The sequence below is a fragment of the Propithecus coquereli genome, unplaced genomic scaffold (genome assembly GCF_000956105.1).
Source record: "Propithecus coquereli isolate 6110/MARCELLA unplaced genomic scaffold, Pcoq_1.0 Scaffold375, whole genome shotgun sequence".
Lineage (NCBI taxonomy): Eukaryota > Metazoa > Chordata > Mammalia > Primates > Indriidae > Propithecus > Propithecus coquereli.
The window spans coordinates 1,457,544-1,481,476 of record NW_012149452.1 but is presented as its reverse complement, the minus strand read 5'-3'; the positions used below and the strand labels follow the sequence as shown (position 1 = coordinate 1,481,476).

Sequence of the window (23,933 nt, the reverse complement as noted above, 5' to 3'; positions counted from 1 at the left end):
TTGCTGTGAGCTGGGCTGACACCACGGCACTCTAGCCAGGGCAAAAGAGTGAGACTCTGTCTCAAAATAAATAAATAAATAAATAAATAAAATAAAAGAGCTTTCCAAGTGATTTTTATGCATTCCAAAATTTGAATCTACCAGCCAATAGAGTTGAGGTCTAATTTTAAGATAACGTTTAACCCATCGTTAGCCTTGAAGAGTGTGCCAGGTAAACACCTGCAGTGTGGTGTGTGTCTTTATGTGAGGCCATTTGTGCCAGTACAAAGTCTCAGATGAAGTTGACTAGCTGGCTACAGAGACCCCATAAGGTGGTCCTTACCTTGGAAAACATCCCATTCAAGTGGGCTCTTACCTGGTAAAGCATGAAATTCACTGTTGATCGACTCCCGGGACCATAGTCACCAGGATTATGACTCATGCAAGCAAACCTTGCAAGAGACTGGTGTATGATACTAGAATCCCAATTTACAAATTTACATCCAAAACTATAATTTTCAAAGGATCTAATATCTTCACCAGACTGATCAGTATGTTTTCTTCCTTCCTCCTTTAGGTGAGCTTCATGGAGTTGCAAAATATTAGAGGAATGTCAGTTAAACTTGAAATCAGAACAAGAATAGTCACAGATTTCTGGGTTTAATGCCACTACTCTCTGACAGACTGATCCAAATCCACACTAGAGAGTGAACGTGCAAATTTTGTTGGCCCAACAGGTTACCTCTTACTCCAAATTTTGTAGATTTGAGCAGGCAGTTTAGGGAGGCGTCTATCAATAACTCTAACATGTACTATGATATTTGGGATTTAAAAAAGTAAAGATTCTCTAATTTTAGGAAAAAAATAGAAACCAAGACCTTACTGACAGCCTATATTTAGATTACATTTACAAAACTTACAAGGACTGGCCCTAGCAGAGTACCTAGCCCTGCACTACCCAACATGGTAGACACTGACCATGTCTGGCTATCTGAATCTGAATGTATTAAAATTAAATAAAGGCAAAAATTCAGTTCCTCAGTCATGATAGCTGCATTTCAAGTTCTTTATCACCACTAGTGACCAGGTGCTGGTCTAGACCAATAGTATTTTATTCATAGAGGCACAAGTTTATATGACATCCTTGTAAGCTTCATCTGTTGTTCATAAGAGGAAATATTCAGGTCCACTCTGAGATCAGGATTATGGGAACTCAGGGGTATGAAAGTGATGTCATTTCTATCATTTCCCATTTGATGTTGCACCAGAAAATGAATTTTTCTTTTTAAGTGTCTGATGTTTTAAAAGTCTTAGTTTAGTTCTTCAGCTACAACTAGCTTTATCTATTTGATTTTCCTTATTTAAGATTTAGCTTCTTACCAACCTAGTTTTGACACATTCTTGCTTTAGAAATATTAGCATTAATCTAGGCACTGACTAGCCTTGTTCTCCTATATCCTTGAGATGATCCATTAAAATCTATTAGATGTTTAGCTTGACTTTCGAAAGGCAACATAATTCTTTAAGAATTTCCAAATCATTTGAAGGCCCAATAATTTCTAATGAAAATATTTGCTAACTATATATACAATCTTGGTAAAGTAATTTAACACCTGCAAACTTTAGTTCTCTCCTTTGTAAAATGAGAATAGTTTATTAAAATATTTTAATATAATTCTCCATAGATTTGAACAAGATAATTAATAGAGGGGAAAAAAAAAAACAAAAAAAAACTAGCACAGCACCTGGTCCATTGTTGAATTTTACTAAACCTAGGTGGCTCTAGTTGAGTCCATTTTATTATAGAAACAAGTAAGGGACAACTCAAAGGAGAAGAAAAGAATTACATCTTCAATATACTTTTTTTTTTCATAAAGAGGCTTTAGATGACATTTGGCAAAAGTTAGAAGCAGCTTTCTACCATAGAAAATGCTAGAGATTTTGACATAGCCAAATGAATAACAATGTTGTTTTAAGTCTCTGCCAGGCACTTTTGAAAAAGAAGAAAGAAAGAATAAAAAACAGTGACAGAGTATGGACTGTATATGATTCCAGTGTTGCTTTCTGGGCTCATGTGAAACCTTTCTTCTTCAATAACTTCACTTTCAGATAAACAGCTGACACAGTTACAGCACATTGGCACCCTTCAGTGACTTTTCTTTTTGTTCCACTCGTACCAGGTAAACAACGCCAACTTCACAAGCTTGCCCAACTCAGTCTCCAGGAGCTGCTTAGAGAGTACACTGGGAAGATCTTATTACCAGGGGACTGTTGACATTCTTTAACAATCACCAGAGATATTCTGTATATTTCTCTAGAGCTGCCTTCTATTGCAGAGCTACCCCAGTCCTTTTTTCCTTAAAGCGCGAGATTGTAATAAGTATAATGTGCTTCTATGCTTCCTTACACTGTATTATTTATAGACTACATTGCTCAAATACACTGCTATGGTTTGCTTGTCTAATTTTATGATGGCCTTGCTAAACAAAAATACTCTTGCTAGCTAGTGCTTACAGAAGGAGCACTTAACTCCACGTGAACGATGACAGCTGGCTCTGGCATTGCTTTTATTAGGCACTCTTGCTGTTCAAATAGAGCGGTATTTGGCGTGAACCACATTGAGAAGTTTTCAAGATGAGAGAAGAGGCGAAGGGCTTTACATCCTAACTCTCACACAGCAGTCTCCAGAGTTTGGGGCGTACAAAGACATTAAAGATTATCAAGTTTGTTCCATATCTTAAGGCAGTACTATAATCACAAAGCACGTGCTCTCAGCGGAATGCATCAGTAGAGACCAAGAACTTTGTTAGGGAAAGCAAAGTACAGATACAAAACAGGTAATGATTATGACTGGGAGCTAAAGGATATATAAAGAGAAAGTGCTGGAAACATTCAGATAAGAAAGGACCAGTGTGAGCACTCAAGGTGGCTTCTTAGTGTAGGGAGAATTTGAACTAGACTTTGACAGATGGACGGAATTTGGGCAAAAAGAACTGGGAAGAGAACTCCAGGCAAGTGAAAGAGCAGCAAGTGCCCAGAGGCTGCAATGAGGCTGGCTGCTTTGGGGCAGGTAGTGGTCTACTTTTGGCATGCCTTTCCCACTCCCCTGTAATTTCTGTCTGCCTGTCAAAATGCAGCTGGGATGTTACTTCATGCCCTGTGTAGAATGTCTGCTTTCCTGTTTCTTGTCTAGCTCCCTTGCTCTTAAGCTTTCTGAAGGCAGAGACTATATACGCACATACATATATGTACACATATGGGAGCATAGTAGATGCTCAGTAAGTGCATATAGATGGAATGATGAATTAATATAGTAGGAGATAAAGATGAACAGGAAGGAAGAGGTGAGGCCATGGGACTGAAAAAGGCAAGCTGGAGAATTTGGATTCTTTGTTTAATGACGTAGACCCTACTGTACTGGATGGAGGTCAGGTGAAATGCACATACAGAATCTGATGTTCGGAATAGCTACGGTTGTAATGGTGTGTGTCTCTGGGGAAGGGAGAGAAAGGGATGAGCCAAATTATCTCTAAGAGAATAGGTCCTACCTATTTCCCTATTTCAAAAGCAGTTCTACATTTTGGATAATTCTAATGAGAAAATTATATTTTGAATTCTCTATAATGTGGAGAATGCAGTGGCTGCAAAAGGAAATCTTTTTATTAATTTTTTTAGCAATTTTTAAGAAAATTTTAATAGATGTAAGGGGTACAAGTTTCTGTTTGTTTTGTTACATGGATGAATTGTATAGTGGAGAAGTCTAGGCTTTTAGTGTACCTACCACCTGAATAGTGTGCATTGTACCCAATATGTGATTGTTCATCCTGCACCCCTCTCCCATCTTGCCCCTTCTGAGTCTCCAATGTCCAGAAAATGGAAGTTTTAATGCACAGGCACTCATCCCTGGGGCCTCTTCTTACAGGTCCCACACAGTAGTGAAAAATGTGGATTGGAAGATAATCCATCAAGGAATCCAGGGGTTTTAGAGCTGTGAGGATTTGCCCAGCTCTTCGTCAATGCTTGCCTTTCCTCTACTTTCCAGCTCCTCAGAGGTTGAAGAATTATTTAATATCACAGAAAACAACAGTGATTTGTATTATTCTCCTTAGTATTTGCTCAAGTCCCTGCCAACCACATGTTCTCATTTCTCCCCTCAGTACGTGGGCCTTCTCACATAAACTCCAGAGTTGCAGCTTACCATGAGTAAGCACGGTAATTGGAACGACCTTTAAAATGCATATTCCTCTCGTCACTTTCAGATTCTTTCTTAGGATTTACCAAATTTCCAGTTGAAATATCATTCCCACCTTTACACTGGTGTTTATTTTGAGTAGGCAGAATTTTTTTTTTTTTTTTGCTAAGTGTAGATGTAGCCTATATTCTATAAGGAATGACTTGCTAGAAGCTAAACCCTTTAACCATGGCAGCCCAAAAAGAGATAGGGGGAGGGAATGGGGAAGATAAGGGGGTGGTATTAACAGCAGACAGGAATTCCCAGCACACTCATGTTTTGGGAAAATGCGGAGGAATTTGTTTTTAGCAAAAACCCCACTTAGAAGCTTTCTTCTCACTAAGGAAGCAGAGTTTTGCACTTCTTAGCCCCTTGGCCCCCACAGCAAACAATGGCTTCAGCAGAGGACACTCACAGAATGTTGCGATCAGAATCACAGCCAGAGGTTTGTAGGAAGCATGGGGAAGCATAAACGTCTGAGAAAGTCACTGATGAAGATTTGCAGTGACCTCTGAACAGTCACTTTTGCAGAATCTGAGGACAAGAAGTCCACATCCCCATCCGTGACACTTTGCCTCCATCCCCAATATAAAACAACCTTTCTCTCAGACTCTCTCCTAAACTGTGTTTATTTGTATCATGCCACTCATCGTATTTAGGGGCATATATGTTTGTTTTCCTGATCTGTGTCCTTCCAGGGGGCTGTCTGAAGTCAGATATCCTCTACAACTATATCCTCAGCTCCTACCTTGTACCTGGCCCAGCAGAGATGTTCCGAACACAAGAGATGAATGAATGAATGAATGATCCACGATAAGGAAAAGCAGATCCTGATCCAAGGACACAACAAAGACCGGAGCGGAAAGACCAATGACACATCCTCTAAGAGCAAAGACTCTCTGCCTTGTTCTCTCTTGGATTCCCAGAGCAAAGAACACAGAGCCAGCACTCGGAAAAGATTGGATGCGTGAACTACTGGGTCACGTAGGAAGAATAGCAGAGCATGGACGGTTTCTCAAGTAGGAACTAGAAGTGTGCATCAGGACTCACTGGATAGAGTGGCTGTAAACACACGTGTGTGCACACACAAACGCTGAAGCTGATACCCACAATTCCCACTTCAGAGTTCAGGGCTCTATACTTCTCAGTATGATCCTGTGGCCAAATCTATAAACGCAGAACTGCTTAAGAACCACATTGGGATTAATTTGACATCCAAATCAGGGATAGCCCCTTACCTAATTATTACGGTCAAAATTACATTTTTCAGCATGGGTAAAAGCAGGCAGCAAAGTGATTCTAACATTTTGTCATAATAAAGTGAATGGTGTTCTGGAGGTGCTAGACATCACACGTTTAGAGACTGTACAATTGAGACAATCATAAAATCCCACTCAATCAAATAACTCTCTGTCTTAGGTTTGTTGTTTGTTTCCTTTTGCATTTCCACATGTTGAGAGAGCTACTGTTAGGTCTACAGTGCATCCCAGCGTTAGCAGAGAAGGGCCCTGCAGTGGGCCTATTCAATCACGTCCAAGAGATCTTTTTAAGATGAAGCTAAACCTAGAGGGAAGACTTCAAATCTGTAACTCAAATCGAGAGAAGACATTCATCACTTGTCTACAAAATAAAATAGGTTATGTATGTAGGTAAATTATTCACAGAAGTGTCATCCTTTTCTGCCTGTGTATGGGTTTTATGAAATCCGCCCTGCTGATATACATAGAGCCCCATCCATTTCGGTCTCTCTTGCTTTTAACTCTGAGAACTTTCATCTTTCTGCTCTCAGTCACTCCTTGCCACAACTCCAAGAGGGAGGCAGGAGTAACATTACCTTGCTTTTGCTTATTAACACTTTGCAGTTATAAAACATGACCCCCATTTGACAACCAAGGGAGCTGAGATAAAAGAGGTTAAGTGACTGGTTGTGCCCAAAGTTGGGCTGAAAAGGGAACAGCACAGGCTTTACCACCTCACGTATTGTTAATAATATCAGTTCCCCCATCTGCCAACCAAAGAGATGGAGGCTCCCTTTGGACATTGCGAAGTCCAAGCGGAGGGTATACATGAAGTTGATGATGCCTGTAACACATGAACAGAGGGTCAGCTCAGCAGTCAGAAATGCACGTCACAACAAAACCCACCAGGCCTGATTCGAGTTCTGTGAACATCCTATGAGATATCTTAATTCAAAGTGTAAGTAGCAGAGAGCTAATTTTAAATTTAGGTTTCACTACAGAAACAGGTGAGAACCTTTTATTACAGGTCAGACCTGTCCCCAACTGAAAACACATTAAACTTTTCTTTTCCAACTGTGTTTATAAACATTGCTTACAATGGGCCACCGATGAATGCGTTTGGACCAGAGATGAACAGCGTTCAAAGCTACAGGTGCTTTACCTCGAGAGTCCAGTGAGTGGACATCAACGCAGAGGAGAAAAAAATGAACATGTGCAAGGAAGTGCTCTTCAGAGAAGGTGAAGACAGGTGGAAGGCCCCTATTAGGGCGTTGGACAAAAGCTTAGTGAGATACTGATCGTGTGAAGGGATCAATAAGAAGAAATCTCTTTCTTCCTATTATTAATTTAGAAATGATTTCTGTCTCACAGAAGTGAATTGAGAATCTAAGGTAACTTTTTTCTCATGTGTTCCATCTGGATCAAAAGTTTCCAGGGCTTCTATGCCATCTAAAACATCTGAATTTCTTGGCCAGTATTTCTCAGGAGAGATGATTCAGGCACCTATGGATGTTGGTAGACATGTCCTTACTGCTGCCTGAGCACGCACAGCGAACCCCAGTCTGGACACTGTAACCCTCGGCATGAATCCTTCATTTCCGGAAGTGCCAGCTCGTTGTTCCGGCTTTGTTTCCAGCACCAGTATTTTCCATTACCTGCTGGTGGGGTCCTCACCAGCGTCCGGCAGGCCGGAGTGAAGGGTCGCCCCGGCTTGCTCTGCACTCTGCGTTTTCCATGAATCGACGTGCACAGGTAGGAAGTACCGTTTCATCAAGACAATGACCCACTTTCTTTATGAAAACAAGTGATGAGAGGAACAGGGCACAGATGTACTCTTTCAAGGCCACTTACTCTAGTCCAATCCAGGTTTCATACCCCTCCAAAGCCCCTCTTCCCTATGGACATTCAAAGAGGTATGAGACAGGAGGGGAAGAAGCCCTCACTTAAGAAGCAGACAAATGAATCAGCACTTTTTCTGAGGAGCTCTGGCTGGAACACCCTCTCCCCATCAGCTAAAACCTACCTCTACAAGGCAGTCATGTCAGGCTGGTTCCAAGGTTGCTCCATGCCCTAATCAATCCAGAGAACTAGATAAAGTGGAATATGTTGGAGGAGGCTCAGCTCCCTCCAAATCTTTCGGTGTGCTCCTCACACGGTGGTGACAGTGAGCCGCAGGGATGATAACCCTGCAGCACTACGCTGCCCCACATCCCTTCCCGTCCTGACTTTAATATCACCCCTTTCGTGATTTTAATGCCAGATGAAAACACATCATTTTCTACTTCATGGACTCTGCTGAAGAATGTAGGATGCTTCCCTGCTGCAGGGTCAGGAGTAGCACAGTGCAGGAGCGGGCCTAATCTCTGCACCTAGACCTCATGATCTGTAGCCACCCTGCCACGAATGGGCTGTCTGACCTTAGGCAAGTTACTTAGTGTCGCTGTGCCTCCATTTTGTTATCTGTAAAATGGAGTTAATAATATTACCTACTTCATAGCATTGTGGGGAGGACTACAGCAAAACACACACACACACATATGATGTCCACATCCACAGTATTATTTAAATCAGTGGTCCCCAACCTTTTTGGTACCAGGAACCGATTTCATGGAAGGCAATTTTTCCACGGATGGAGGCACAGGAGAAGGATGGTTTCGGGATGATTCAGGTGCATTACATTTATTATGCACTTTATTTCTATTATTATTACATTATAATATACAATGAAATAATTATACAGCTCACCATAATGCAGAATCTAATGCCGCCGCTGATCTGACAGGAGGTGGAGCTCAGGCGGTGATGCGAGCGATGGGGAGCGGCTGTAAATACAGATGAAGCTTCGCTCTCTCACCTGCCGCTCACCTCCTGCTGTGCAGCCCGGTTCCTAACAGGTCACAGACTGGGACCACTACTGGTCCGCAGTACTGTGGATGGGGACCACAGATTTAAAGATTAACTATTAATATGGCCTATTACTAAGACTTTTAACTATTTTTTTGTGCTGGCAAGTCTCCCTTGACCCTGACTTAAGTTCTCTTTTACCCAGTGCTGCCAGTGCAGCCTGATCAATACAGCAAACAGATGGGCAGCACCTCACTCATTCTCAAATGGGAGCACCTGGAGCACCTTTCTTGACCTCCCTAAACGCAGCTGGCTTTTCAAGTTCCTGCTAAACTCCCACATCCTCTGTGTTACTTCCCTTAGCCTACTCTGGCCACCCAAGCCCATTTCTCTTTCTCTGGTCTAATCAGCCTAATCTGAATTTGAATCCTGGCTCCCTCAAATACTGAAGATGCGACCCTGGGCAGTTACTGGACCTCCCTAAGAATTGGTCATCTTATCTGTAAAATAACAACAATGGAACAAACCAGTGGTTCTCAAATTTGAATGTGCATCAGAATCACCTGCAGGTCTCTGAAACTCAGATCGCCCCTACCCCAAGTTTCTGATCCAGCAGATAAGGGCTGGGGTCTGAGCATCACAGTTCTAACAAATTGCCAGGTGATACTGATGCTGCTGCCCTGGGTGTCAAACTTTGAGAACCACTTGGTGGACCTTGCAGACTATGGGGGGAATTAAATGAAATAAAATTTAGAGAATGTTTTGTCAGTAACTGTTACATAAAATATAACTTTTCATTTCCCCCCGTGAAATAGAACACAAATGATAAATAAAAAAGCCGAAGTGATCTTGTTTTGATTTTGGCCCCATCCCATGAGTTGAGGGAGAACGCCATATTGTAGCATTTCTCACTTTAGAGTTAGAAGCTCAGATTGTGTGGGCACTGCCCTTGCAATGGCTTTTCTGGCACCCAGTGTATAGGCTTTCAATTTTAGAGAAGGACTAAAACATATGTATTACCCCACAATGTAATCTTTTTATATTACCCACTGTTTTTAACAAACTCCCACACTTAGGGTGGGTTTTTAGCAGGAGTCTGTTTATGGGAGGTTATCCAACATAATGGTTTCCAACTCTCAGTGTTCACAGCACTCCAAACCCTGAACCAACAAAGGTAAGAATCTTGACCAGAGAGTTTAGCAGATGCTTTTCTTAAAAGAATGTGTGTTGGGGAAAAAGAAAGTGGTGATGGAGGGAGAAGCTGCATTTTATAACCCATTTATGCAAGAAATTTAGTGCAGCACTCATGTCATATACTCTTTGGAAAAAGTAAAATGTTTCATTTAGAAAGGATAAGCGCAAAAGCCCTCCATAGGATGCTATAGCAAAGACCACGGGAGCACAGCCCCTGCTTCTGTAGCTGGCTCTGTCACCTCTACATGACGTCCCTTTCCCCCTGTGCAGAACCAGGCTAGGATGGTCTCCTGGGACCCTCCTGAGTAGCATCACTTTATGAGGGAGGTTTGCAGGGAATGGGCCATGTGGCCACCAAAGCCCTTTGCTGAGCACCAGAAGGTCATGTGAAATCAGTGTTTATCAATCTTTATAAAGGTATGTAGGCAATATTTGGGGGAGGTGAAGCTACTTCCATTATATTGGCACCCCCCACAGCTGTGGAGTTTGTGTAGAAGGAAAGATCAAGCCATGACTTTCAGCAGGCCTAGGGAGTGACTTTCCTTATTTATTTTATTTTTTTTAAAGTTTATGCTTGTTACCAGCTGAAAGGTTCCAAAACCACATTCCACTCACCTCCAACCAAAATATCCCCTCTCTTAGACACACCAGAGGATCTGCTCATTCCCATTTTTATTCACAAAGGTTTTGTTTGTAGTAGGAAGCAGGAGAAGAGCTGAATGACAAAGACCAGGGCACCCTGGAGGGAGAAGAAAGTCAGTGCCCCAGTCAGTGTTCTTGGGACTGATTTCAACACCCTTTGGGGAGAGGGACATTGAGAGAGAGTTGCTAGAACTTTTCGGAGACCCTGGGAGACTCTGGCCAGGAGTTCTGGGCGGGGCAGGGACCATCCCTCTCCCACATCCTCATCACCTCTGCAGACTCCACACAATCCCACCGCCAGAATTGGAAGCTTGAAGGCAGTGGTTCTCAAAGTGTAGCCATTAAGCCAGTCCCACAACAGAAGCATCACCCAGGAATTTGTTAGAATTGCAAATTCTCAGGCTCTATGCCCCTAAAATTTGTGTTGTAACAGGCCCTTCTGACACACTCAAATTTGCCTGAAAAATTTAAGGAGGCCCCTACACCGAGGCGTCTGCAAAGGCAGTCATTGTGCGCATGAACGTGGAAGTAAGGGCCTCCTAAAATTTTTCTCTCTAGGTTTGCCCTACTCCTGGCCCCATGATCAGTGCTTTAGGAAAATCTGAAGACCACAACCTTGGCTTTTCTTCCCATTAGTTGCTTTCTTGGCAGTGGCTAGTAGCCCAGAAGGGCAGGTCCTTTGGTCAAGAGCAAATAAAAGCCCCAGAGGAGTCCCAGAGTGACTTATTCCAGGGCACATGAAGAGTATTTCTATGGGGATCACCCCGGACACTGCTGCGGATCACTTGCAATGGTGGGAGTTGAGGGTGTCAGAAGGAGACCTAAGCCTTCCTCTCCTCATGGACATTAGAGAGTTGGCAAACCTTTCAGTAACAGAGTTCCCACGGTGACAATCACTGAGTATCTACTGTGTACTAGACAGCTGAGCACCCGACTTCTCACACTTTCTCATGTAACTTGGAGCACAAAGGTAGGTTTTATGATCCTGGTTTTGCAGAAGAGGAAACATGGACAAAAGGTTAAATAACCAGTGTCATATGTCAAGCTGGTAAGTGATGAGCTGGGATTACATGTGCCCTACTGACTGTCAAAGCTGCTGCCACCTGCACTGAGATTTGGGAATTTTCCCAGGTATGACTCCACTTCCCACCCACCTCAAGCAGCTGACTCATCAGCATCCCTGTTTTCCCCTCCTGGTTTGGCTTCACACCTTGGATCCCATTTCCTATTCAATTTCTGGGACAGCATTTGGTAATCTCTCTCTCCTGCCCTGGACCTTGAACCCTGCAGGACTGGACACGGCTTCTGGAACTGACTGGAACTCATCCACAAGGATGCTGGGAAGAGACACCTCTGGACCTGGCACTCCTTGTTTCACTCAGACCCTGGCTGACATTACACACCACTTTGAATGTCCCCCTTTTAAACGGAATTGCATTAGACACACAAGGTATACAAAGAATCTTATATATTGCATATGCTTGAAATGCTACCTGGTTGAGCAGAAGCGAGGGTTACATATTGAGAGCTGCAGACACACAGTGACTGTATTTCCAGATCAGTACCTGTCTGCTGGATAGTACATGGGAGAGAACACTGGCAATGTTCAACTCTTGACTGCAACTACAACACTGTGTGACCTTAGGAAAGCTGACATGAACCTCTGGGTTTCAATTTCCCCTTTCAGAAAGGAGAGACATCAGTGTGTCTGTCCTCCCAGAGTTCTACAGCTGCTGCGGCCTCCTACCCTACTCAGGGATGCACAGAAGTCAGCTTTGCTCACTCACTCAATGCCTATCTATGAGCTTGAACCACAGAGGCTGTGACAAACAGTTGTTCGCCAAATGAAGCAGTTATCGAAGGTGACTTTTCCGTACAATAGCTTAGACTATCGCGTCTTGCCTACTTCAAGTCCAAGGGATGAGTGTGTAGATGTAGCTTATGAAGAGCAGAGGCTTGAGGTATAAGAACATGAGGCTGGGGGGCTGGCATGCAGAAAAGGGGCAGTGGCTACACATTGTGTCTTAGGGGTTTAGAAAGACTATAGAAAGGGACTGGGGTCTGCCGGAAATGCTCCATTGCAATCCCAGTTGCCTCCTTGTCCCATCCTGTTCTTGCCCCGCCACTGCTGTGAACTGTTGCTGCCTAATGCCAACACTTCCCATGCTACCAGAGCTATGGGCAAGCCAGTTTTTCCCAGAAGCCATATGACTTGGTAATTTGCCCATCACTGGGATACAAATTGGTTAAAGTTCCTTAATCCCTTAGAAAGGGAGCTCCCAGCTTTTACTCAAGGTGATGTGTCAAAGGTAGCTTGTAAACCATGCAAGTTGGACAACAGGCACCAGGGTATCTAGGCACCATCTCTAAGAGAACCTGCTTAAAGGATCCCCACAAGAAGGAGAGCATAAAATTTTGGAACTTTAGTGCCTCTGGTATGAACGCTATCCTGGATTTCTCAAATCTGATTTCCCTACGTGACCAAAACTAAGACCCTTAAGATGTGTAAGATGCCCAGTTGGGGTAAGCAAGAAAAGGAAGCTGAGAGGGTTGGATCCCACTTCACGTCAAGGAAGGAAAAGGAGGGGTGGGACGGGGCAACCACGGAGGGGTGGGACAGAGGTCTGGGTCTCTGTACCTGGGGAGGCCATGGCAGGGGAGGAACGTGGGAGTACGAAGAGCTGCTCAGATATCCTCTGTGGACTTTGCAGACAGCAGCACAGGTAAGGAAAACCATAGCCAGGCCATTTTGCCTCCCTCCCTAAGAAATAGCAAGCTCCTTGAAGGCAAAGACTTTGTACTTTCCCTGAAATCAAGTTCACATCAATTAACACATTAAAAATAAACACCAGACTCAGAAATCATCTGCCCTTCTAACCCCCACCTCTTTCCAATTAATGTTAAATATAAGTTCAAGAAATAATAAGTCAAGCAAAGCCTTTTGCTACAGCTTTCCCTTCTGTTAAGACAATGTCTGGTAAATCAAGAAAAACGTACCATTTACCCACTAAACCAAACATAATCCCTTATTACACAATTAACCAAAACACAATTGTATGTAATACAATTACAGAAGACTACAATTACACAAAAGTAATGATGCGGTGTAGATGGCAATGACTTTCATGTAATCGAAAATAACGAGAGCTTCCTTGATTAGAAATTAAGGTAGCATAAGAGACACTTATTGACAAATATTCCCTGTATTGATCCACACTTCACACAAGGCTGTGCTGGCTGAGGAAGGAGCGTGCTTCCTCCTCACCATTCCTGGACACTATAGGGATGGCCACCATTCCCTGGAACACCTTTATTCTAAGGTCTCTAAACTGATACATTTTAATGAAGCACACATGTTATTAGCCACTTTTCCAGCTGATCAAATACAAAAATAATGAAACAGAAGAGCCAAGAAGTCCGTGTGATGTGCTGCTGATCCCGTGTGTGGTGGTGTTAAAAGAGAAACAGGTGTATAAAGTTCCACCAGATTATATTCGTCATTGCCAGCATTAGCGGACACTAAATTCTGCACAGCTGATCTCTGTATCGCTCAGTGAGGCACCCACTACTACCCACCTTTCCTCTCCTGGACCAGGGCATCGCCTCCCTGGCTGTGTGTTAGCTCTCTTCCAATCCATCGTTCTCATTTTTTCTGAATACTCTTTCTACTAGACAAATCTGATCACCTTTCTTGCTGATTCTTTCTGAGAACATGAAGGCAAATTTCACTGGCACACAAAGTTCTCCATGATTGGTCCTGGCCCACGTCTCTGGCCATGTTCACACCATGTGTGCCACCCACACCGACCTACCATCTCTATTGAGCCGTGTTTTATTCCATCTAAGACTGGAATGAATTCCATCCATTAACTGTAAAACATACCATTAGTTTATATGCCACTGAGAAAAATAAATGCTGCCAATTAAACTATTATACACTATCAATGGCAAACTGTATCCCAATATTAGATATTTTGAATGCCAAAAAAAAAGTATTTTGAATTGATGAAATACTTGCAAGCCCTGCTCTCTCCTGTTTCTGTGCAATGTACCACTAGTCTCCCTCACCCTCCCCACCTCACCCAAGCTGCCTGTGCCTCCTCCTCCAAGACTAGACTCAGCAGCACCTCCTGAATCCTTCCTGACCTCATTCTCCAGGCCAGACTAAGTTGCTGTTGCCGTGTGTCCAACAATTACAGGTGCATTTCTTGGTCATTCATCTCACTTTATCGTAATGGCTAATATACTCCTGGTGAAACAGGAGAAGGGGCCCTATGTCACCAACACATAGGCAAGATATCGTTATTTGATAAATAATATTTTGCCTGGGGTGAGCAGAATTAGAATGAAGGAGGTAGGCTCTGGAGAAGAAACATGGGGAACATGGTAAACCTTGCTGAAAATTCCAAATCCATCCTCTTTGGCTTTCTGCAGTATGTTCTTGCATTTAGAAACTTCTATTAATAATAAAAGAGGAGGCAGACTCCAGTAGAAATAGAGAGAGAAACTGAGTTTTGTTAGACGTATGGGTTGCCGATTCTCTCTAGCCAGGGTCCAGTGTCCTCTGGGCCACAGAAGCAGTGGGTGGGTGTTCGCTGTGTGCCATTGGAGACAGCCTAAACCTCTGTCGTAGGTCTCCCCGAGGGTCTGATGCTCACCTGCCTGTGTTAGAGGGATACCCACTGCAGTGAAGAACGAAATGGTTTAGGAGAGAAGTAATTCCTTCCTCTGTTTTGCTTTACTCTTAACTTCAAAGTAATCAAATGTTGTTTATGCATAAAATTTTAATCCTTTCACAAATTTGTATTTTGATTTAATTTGCATATCCCATTTACTGCAAGTCAACATGAAGAGAGACTCAACTAATTTAAACCATTTTTCTCTGGGCCTGAAATCCTTTCAGAAATATTTTCCATTAGGCAACTCAATTATGTCTAATGTGGCTAATGTTGGTGGATTAGTATTTTGCTTAAAGAAACTCATATTTAGAACAGTGAGAATGGGAAGGGGGTGGGAGAACAGAGGAGAAGAGACAATAATTACCTGTCTTTGATGCTACACAGATCAATGTGTAAATCACTAAAATTCCCCAGGGAACCTTGCTGAACTGAAATGAGGTCCTTGGGCTGGTTATCAATAAAGATGAGCCTCATGCAGCCTTGGAAAGCCTTAATGGGATTTAAACATTGGGAATCGGTGAGATTCTCGGGGCACCCTGTGGGACAGAGAAAAAAGATGAAGAAGAATACTGAAATGATCCGTCATTGCTCTGGCGACCTATTGATGGAAGACCTTGAGGTCTAATTATTTTGGTGCTTTTTCATTCACAGCAGTGCACGCCCTTTCATTGTAAAGCCTATTGTTCTCAGGGAGGGGAACAGAATGGGTACAAAATAGGGCATACTCAATCACAGTGGAGAAAATAAAAAGTGTGGCAAAGGGAATACCAGTACTATAACATTTATCTCATTCTGATTTTTTTTCTTTATGTTGGTAAGCTATTTGTTATTCTTTCGCATGGTACCCTTCACTCATCCCAAGGAAGCAACATTTTATAACTACCTGGGAATTTGGGGTCTGTCTTGAAACACATATCAAAATGCACAATTCAATTCTGAATTACACTTTCAAAGGACATTATGCTTTGGCTAAGGGTGGTGGCAGAGTAATTGTCTGGCTAATTGTTGGCATTAACAGGCTTAGTTCCTGAGAAAGGTACACTCAGGAACATAACTGGAATTTTGAAGTGGTGTGCAAAACAAATCCGGACGTTAAGGGAACTAAGGGTTTAAATACACGTAGTTACAGCGCTGTAATAGCATATGTGAAAGGTTAACACTATACCTTTTTTAAAGGGTGTTCTTTTAAAAAAAATACATTACACTGATTTAGCATAGCTTGTAACCAGGGCATATCTACTTCTCATTAAGACGAGTATAGAGAATCATGGGTATATAAGTGCTATGCTCCTTAAAAACTCCTTCCCAATGGTTTTAATAGGTTCAGAGCATATGGGAATGCAAGCTTGAAACCATGGCAATAACCCATAAATAATTGGGAATTATTTCAGCCATCTCTAATAGACAGTCACTGCCGGGCTGAAGCCCGGCAGCTGGTTAACAGCTCACAAGCACACTATAAAATGAAGAGAGATGCTACAACTTCTAATTGAAGCTGTAGAGAGAATTTATGTAAGTTGACTACTATTACTGAAAACATTTTTCACCTTCCTTAAGTTTACAGTCTACATGTGGGGCATTTGTTTAAACGCTATTCAAATCATAGATAAATCTCCATCTATTTAGCATTGTGCTCCTTAAAACCCAGATCTGAGAACACGCCAACTGGGGGAGGGGAGTCATTTTGCCTTTGAGACATGTCAGATGCTTACTGTATCATAATTACTAAAAAAAATTTTCCCAGAAATAAATTCAAGATCCTTTTTTCTCTTTGTTGCTGAAATATTGAGTAAGGTGCAAAATCATGCCATCTGTAAGGTATATCTTTGGGGCCCTAAGACTCTTGTTCTGCAGCCTCTATGATGCATTTTTGTCATCTCTTTGTTTTCACTAGCGGATGGTGGAGAACACAGATCTGAATTTGAACCCTTGCTCTGCTACTCACTAGCTCTACGGCCTCATACAAATTATTTCATTGGAGCAAACATCAGTCTTATTATCTACTAAATGGGGATAATATTACCTACCTCACAAACTTGCTGCATGAATTAAATGAGGTAAGACACATAAAACCTTAACAGAGACTGGAAGTGCATTCCCTTCCTAAAGGAACTTGTTCTCCCTGCGCACATGGAGAAGACTGGGGTGGAGGACAGAGGCCCTTCCTCACCCTAAAACCAAACCACAAAGATACTGCTCCACACTGCTTCCCTTCCAGGAGACCCCAATATGTACACTGCACCTGTGCAAGTCCCTTTTTTATTTCAAAGCTTTAGCCACATTCCCTTGGTATGAGAGAAATGATTTATAAATCCTATTTAAGAGACTACAGGGCATAATTTTATACAATATGTTTCTTCAGTTTCCCAATGGAAAAAGAATTGGCAATTGTAGTCTGGCCCCTGATCCATGCCCATATCTGTAGGAGCTGAAGCCACGTGGTCCCTCCCCTGCCATGTAGCAGGCTCTGTGCTGCACATCTAAACCTCGTTCTCACTTAACTCTCCTGGCTATGCTGAAGGTGAGCTTATTTCCCCATGTGCCAGATAAGGAAATTCAGGGACTGTAAGTGTCTTGCTCAAGGTCAGACAGCCACTGAGGTTAAATCCTCTTCAGAGATCATTTCTATAGTATAAACAACTGACTAGGAAATTAGATATTAATTTTTAATGAAAGAAATGCCATCAAACAACTAAATAAAATATATATGCATTGATAAAACTGCAGTAGAGGCCTAATGATTTGTCTTTCATCATTACCTGTTTGCCCTTGTGTTTTCATCATTGGACAGATTCCCAGGAACCACCTAACATCAGAGAAGGCAGAATCTGAACTGGCTTCTCCACGTGGAGCTACAAGTTCATGGGCCTTCTAGTTCCTCCCGGTTGCTGGCTGCCCTACTCCACGGGCAGGGCCTCCAGGGAAGACTGGGGACCAAGACAGCAAAGTAGCGTGGATGGCTGAGGGTACTGGCTGTGCCTTTCCACTTGAATTTTTTCCCCTTGCAGGTACTGCTGACTCTCGGTGCACTTTCTCTAAGTTTTCAGCTGAGTTTCTCCTTTCTAACACGATCATAGAGCCTGGCATAGCTACAAAAATCTCCTTTGGACATGTTATGTAACACCAGCTCTTATAGCTAAAGTTCTTTTCTTCCTCAGCACTGACCTAGATAATTTATATTTGCACAGCTGTGAGAGATTTTGCTTCTCACTATTTTGGGCTTGAGGGTGGGTGTGTGCGTGTGTGTGTGTGTGTGTGTGTGTGCGTGTGTATATGTGTTGGGAGAATGGTCTAATTGACAAAGTGAAATCACCACAGTGAAATAATTGCCTGCTGCATTCTCCCTCCCCCATTTATTTTCACTCTCAAAGTTTGGAGAATTTACCTCCAAAGTAGTAGCTATTTCCAGAATAAATCTGCACCCAGGTGGTGTCCTGAGCTGGGTATGTTGCATCATTATCCAGAGTGAGAGTGATGCGGTTCCTCCTGGCGTTGATGCTAACCGAGTGCCACAAGCCATCATTCAAGTTGCTGCCTGCAAGAGAAACAGGAAGGACAAGCATAGGGATGATGGATTGGGGGAGGTCTGGAGACAGGGGCTCATTTCCCAGCCTGCTGTGGTCCACGCGCATCCCCAGGGCACGGCCTGCTCTTCGCTGGGCTCGAGCCAAAGCCCCCACTGTTTCACAAGGGACATCTTCCTCCCTCCTTTTACCACTTGATTCTATTCTCCTTTCCTTCTTTTTTTTTAAAGTACCTAAAGTGCTTCTGATAGTTTTGGCTTAAAGACAAAATCAAAGTTACAAAATTCATATATACTACAACCAAAAGCATGGCATATATTGATGTATTAATGCATAAATGCAGAAGAAAAACAGAAAACAAACAAAAAAATCCCCAAAAAACTTGAAATGTTACCAGCAGTTTTATCTGTGGGTAGGGGGCTTTTAAGCAATTTTGGTTTTCTCACACTTTCCTAAAAACATCTTTTATCCCATTTTTTAGTAAAAAGTAAACTATTTTTAAAGTAGAAAAGGAAAGCCAGATTGCAATGGCGTGCCAGGCAGAGGCAGCCTCCTGTTGGAGAGAGGTAACGGACAGGTTCATTTCCAGTCTCTTTCCATAACTATGCTCTGATTTTGTCACCTGTAAATATTATAATCCCTACTCTGTATCACTGCTCAAATGAGATCAGGTAGTTCTGTTTCTAGAGCCATTTGGGGGAAGAGTGGACGCTATGTCCAGTTCTGTCCTGTTCTTCTGCCCTGATGTCTTTGGTGTACACCACATTACTGACCTACCATATTGAGAAAACGCCACTGGGAACTAGTCATGAGAATTTCAACTACTCTCTCCAAAAATTTATCACCTGTTAAGATGGTTATGTCAGTGCAAAGCACTTGCTAAAGAAAACATGGTCATATTAACCAATCCGGTCACAAAGATTTGTCTGTGACAAGCGCATGCAGCCACACAGCCCTTCATTCAATAGTCATTTACTGTGCCCTGTTGTGTACAGAGTTGCCTTCCGTCTCTTTGCTTCAGTTTCCTCCCCTGCAAAAGGGGGACAGTGATTGTCCTGAAAGGCCCTGGTGAAAACAACACCCTTAACACAGCAGCGTATGCAGAACAGTTCGTGTCAATCCTAAGCAGTCAGCGGCAGCTCAAACACAGGGACGAAGCTGCCACTACAAAGTGGTCCCTGGCAACAGGGAGTGTGGATATGGGCATCCACGGTCTCTATCCGCGAGTGGTCCACAGTTAAGTGAAGAGACATATGCAAAGAGGATTGAACATGGCCTTTCGAGTTCTGGCTTGGGTGTGGACCAAGAAGCAAGTAAACAACAACGCTTGCGATTCCGGGTGGAACAGAGAACGGTCTGCGGGAAGGAAGAAAGAAGGCCTAACTAGCCATGTGAGGGTCCCAAGAGTGTTTCACAGAAGTGGGTGACAGCTAAGGGAAGTTTTGGAAACTGAGAAAGTTTGCAATTCAGAGCGAGAGTTCCAGCAGACAGAGCCTGTACAAAGAACCAGAGATCTGGAATGAAAAGCAGGAAGGACAACGTGAAGTAACTGGGAAGAGGCCCCAGTCGCCCAGGGGCCTTACAGGCCAAGCTAAAGAGGAGTTTTACACTGTCTTTTGACAAATGATTCTGGAGAACACTTTACCCAAACCAATTCCATCAGAATCTCTGGGGATGGGCTCTAGCACCTGCATGTTCTCAAAAGCTCCCTGGGTGACTCTAATGTACAGCAGGGATATAAATCTCTGCTTTGGAGCCTGGGAGTCCATGAGGGATCTTTAGCCTGGTAATGACTGGATGGAGGTGTTGATTCAAAGAATCCTCCCGCTGCAGAGCTGGGAGGAGTCCAGGCTGGAGGCAGAACTGCAGGAGTTGGGGGTGTGTGTGGGGTGATTGCTTGCAGAGGCCCAGGAGACAGGATGGTAGGGTCTTCACTAAAGTAGCAGCAGGGAAAACAGAGAGCAAGTAAAGGACGAAGAGCTATTTGTAGAGGCAAAACAGACCTGCCTTGGCAGAGCCTACTAAGAAGCCAGCTGGGAATAAAACACCGACAATCTCAGCAGAGTGGCAAGTATGGAGCTTGTGCCCATGCCACCACCACCACCACGTGACCCCGGGGCTCTGGAATGGCTGGGGAAGCTGCCCAGGGAGAAACACAACACCAGGCATGGGCCCAGCTGCGTGTGCGCCAGGCCAGGGCAGCTGGGCCCCATCTGCTCAGAGCGGCCAGATGCAGGAGACCTCCTGTGTTTCCAGCCAGCTCCTTGCAAGCAGTCTCCCTGCAGCCGGGAACATCTGCTTGGGGTAGAGGGGAGAACCCACAGGCCGCTCAGCCTGGTGGCCCCACTTTCTCCCAAAGGCAGTTGTCTTCAGACAGGGTTTGGGTCCTGGCCACAGGGACTCTGCTAATGAGGAAGAGGCTCTGTCAGGTGTTTCTTGGTGAGGGACATTTGACTTCTTTTGGGTATTTGGGGAGCACAGTCAATTGTAAGTCTTTACTTTTACTTTCATTTGCATACTCATTTGAATATATCTGCATAACATATGGGCCAGCATTTGCAGGTAAACTCTAGACTGTTTGGGCTGGAAGGGAGTTAATAACTAGTTCAGCATTATAGGGTCTAAATAGTCCCTAAGGGCCAAGCACCCTGCGAGGCATCAGGGATGCAGTAGAGAAGAAAGATACTCAGAGGCCACAGGGAGCTGCCCCTCTAATCAGAGATCTAGCAGCATTTTACAGATGAAGCTGGCTGGGAGAAGGGGCTGCTCCTGTGAGTCTCCAGAACCAGCTTCCCTGCTCCGGTTGTGGTCCGGTCCCTGTCCCACATCACCGTCTGTGTCTCTGTCTTTAAAGTTTTTACTTCATGAGGGTTTGCTGGGTTGGTCTCTTCTCCTCTCCTCTCCTCTCCTCTCCTCTCCTCTCCTCTTCTCTCTCTTCTCTTCTTCTTTTCTCTTTTCCCCTCCCCTGCCATCCTCTCCCCTCTGGTCCCCTCCCCTCTCTTCTCTTCTCCTCTCCTTTTCTTTTTTTTTTTTTTCCCCCTTTGGTCTGCTTTTCTTTGAGTTGACCTTTCCCTACCTTTGCCTGCAGGGGTGGGGGTGTTATATGAAAAGCTTAGCTCTGTGGAAGAGAATTATTAGAATAATAGTTTTTGATGCCGGTGTCACCTGGGAAGCTTTTGAAAATACACAACACTGGGCCCACAGCAGGTTAATTAAGTCAGATTTCTGCGGGTGGCCCCAGGCCTTGGAAGGTTCAAAGATCCCTGGGAATTCAGCTGTGCAGCCAGGGTTGGGTACTACTCTATTAGACGTTTCAGAAGAGAAAGGAAAGAAGCTAGGAAAACCTGGCTAGTTTAGGGCACCTGACCCCAGCATCCATTCCAAGGCAAGTAAAGTAGTACCTTCACTTCGAAAAATCTTTGCTTTCCACCTGGGCACTCTTCACCAATTCATTCTGTTAATGGACCCCAAAAGCAACCCCAGAGATTCTCCAAGGTTTGGTTATTAAGAATACTCTTTTAAAGGTACAAGTTGAAGTGCTATTAATTATTCGCAAATTAGGGAGAGTGCACTCTATCAGATTGCTTTCCTCCTAAACCTCTCTGAGATAAATAGCTTTGAAAGAATAGACATGACCAATTAGGAGAACAGGAAAGTAACACCTTTGAGGCCAGGGACATCATGATGGGGAAAAGCCCCTGGGGTAGAAAAGCAGGGTCTTAAGGGCACCCTGGGAAGTAAGCACCCACGTGATTTAGGGGTCGACACTTGAAAGATGGAATTCGGGTTCTGGATAGAGAGTTGGATGATGACAAACAGAACATTTCTGAACTTTCGAGGGATGTCAGGTATTATTTGCCATCTCCCAGAGCAGCAAAGAATAAAAACTGATTATATTCAATGTTAGCGGGTACAGAGGGAAACAGACAATTTCATATGTTGCTCTAGCAGCCTAAGTTTGTACATTCTTTTTTGAAGGCAATATACCGATAGGTATCAAAAATCCTAAGAATGTCGTACCTCATTACCCATGAATTTTATTCTGAAAAACTAATCCTAAAATAGTAACAGAGCTTCACCCAAGATTTCTGGTGCAGATAGTTCATGACACTGTTATATACAATAACAAAAATTCACAGCTGCCAATATTTTCAATAGTAGCAGGTTAGCTAAATCAAATACGGAGTACTCTTAATAAAGAATAATAATGTAGTCATTAAAATTCATACTGTCCAAAAATGCCACTGATATCCCAATAAGAGAAAAACTCCAGCCAAATAGTATAGGCTGCACGATTCCTATTCTGTTAAAAATTAACACCGAAAGAAATTTTCTGTTAAAAATTAACACTAGAATGATGTAGAATGATAGCATCACGGATTATTTTTGTTTTTTTCATCCATACAGTACTGACATTTTCAAAGTTTTTTAAATAATGTACAATTTTCATAATCTCTTAAAAAAACTGTTTAAACTGAAATGAAGGACAGAAAAAATGTCCAACCTTTTCCACTTTTGTTCTCTTGGCTTTTCCCAGGCCCCAGAATCGAGCCTAGGACATCAGTACAAAAGATTTCTTAAAGGGAAAGAGTTATATAGGGTGTCCTGTGCTTACCTAAGAATCATACCAAGGCCTGGAAAGTTTTCTCTATAAATAAAAATGACATTTTCCGTCTTTACAACTGAACTTGCAAATGAACCTTTGAAACACAGCCCAATTGTAAAAATAGCCAATAATACCCACTACCAATATTGAATGGCTACAATGTGCCAGGCACTTTAAATATATAATTTCTAATTTTTGCAATAGTCCTGGAGTTCACATTTATCGTCCTCCTGTTATAGACGTAGCAGAGGAGGACGGAGCGGCTACACAGGGTCCTACGGCTACTCAGCGGCAGAGCCCGTGTTCCAAGGGAGGTGTCAGGCATGCGGGCTGCGCCCCTCCTGTTGCAGCGCCCTCAAAGCCAGTCCCGCCCTGCTTCTGGAATCGCTTGGATGACCAAGGAGCTCTGCAAAGTTTTATTTTTTGGTGCCGAATTCAACTTTGCTTTTGTTATTGTTATTTTGGTAATAGCTTTATTGGGATAAAATTCACGTACCATACATTTCATCTGTTTTAAAGTGTGCAGCTCAAAGGTTTTCAGTAGATTCAGGGTAATACAATCACCACAATCAATTTTAAAACATTCTGTCACCACCCAAATGCCCTCTGTAACCTTCATCTCTCATCACCCCATCTCCTTATGCCCTCACCTCCAGCCCTGGACAACCACTAATCCACTTGGCACCTCTATGGATTTCCCTATTCTTGGCATTTCATATAAATGAAATTATATGATAGGCACCATTTTGTGACTGGCTTCTCTCGCTTAGCATAATGTTTTCGAGGTTTATCCACGTAGCATGAACTGGAATATTTGTGTAGCTGAATAATGTTCCATGATATGGATATACCACATTTGGTTCATCCATCACCTGTTGGTGGATATTTAGGTTGTTTCCACTTTGGGGCATTATTGTGAATAATGCTACTGTGAACATTTGTGTACATGTTTCTGTATGGACATATATTTCCAATCTTCTTAGACACCTAAGAGTG

The 23,933-nt window shown here is 43.1% G+C and overlaps 1 protein-coding gene across 1 annotated transcript in view; it reads right to left on the bottom strand.

The window, feature by feature from the left end:
* CNTNAP5 (contactin associated protein-like 5) overlaps positions 1-23,933 on the bottom strand; it is an 819,231-nt gene that overhangs the window by 337,714 nt on the left and 457,584 nt on the right. Inside the window, exons 9-10 of the mRNA XM_012651908.1 lie at positions 18,193-18,342; positions 15,172-15,343 (exon numbers count right to left, since the gene is read on the bottom strand). Of these exons, the coding sequence (XP_012507362.1) occupies positions 15,172-15,343; positions 18,193-18,342 (322 nt within the window). The remainder of the gene's footprint in view (positions 1-15,171; positions 15,344-18,192; positions 18,343-23,933) is intronic.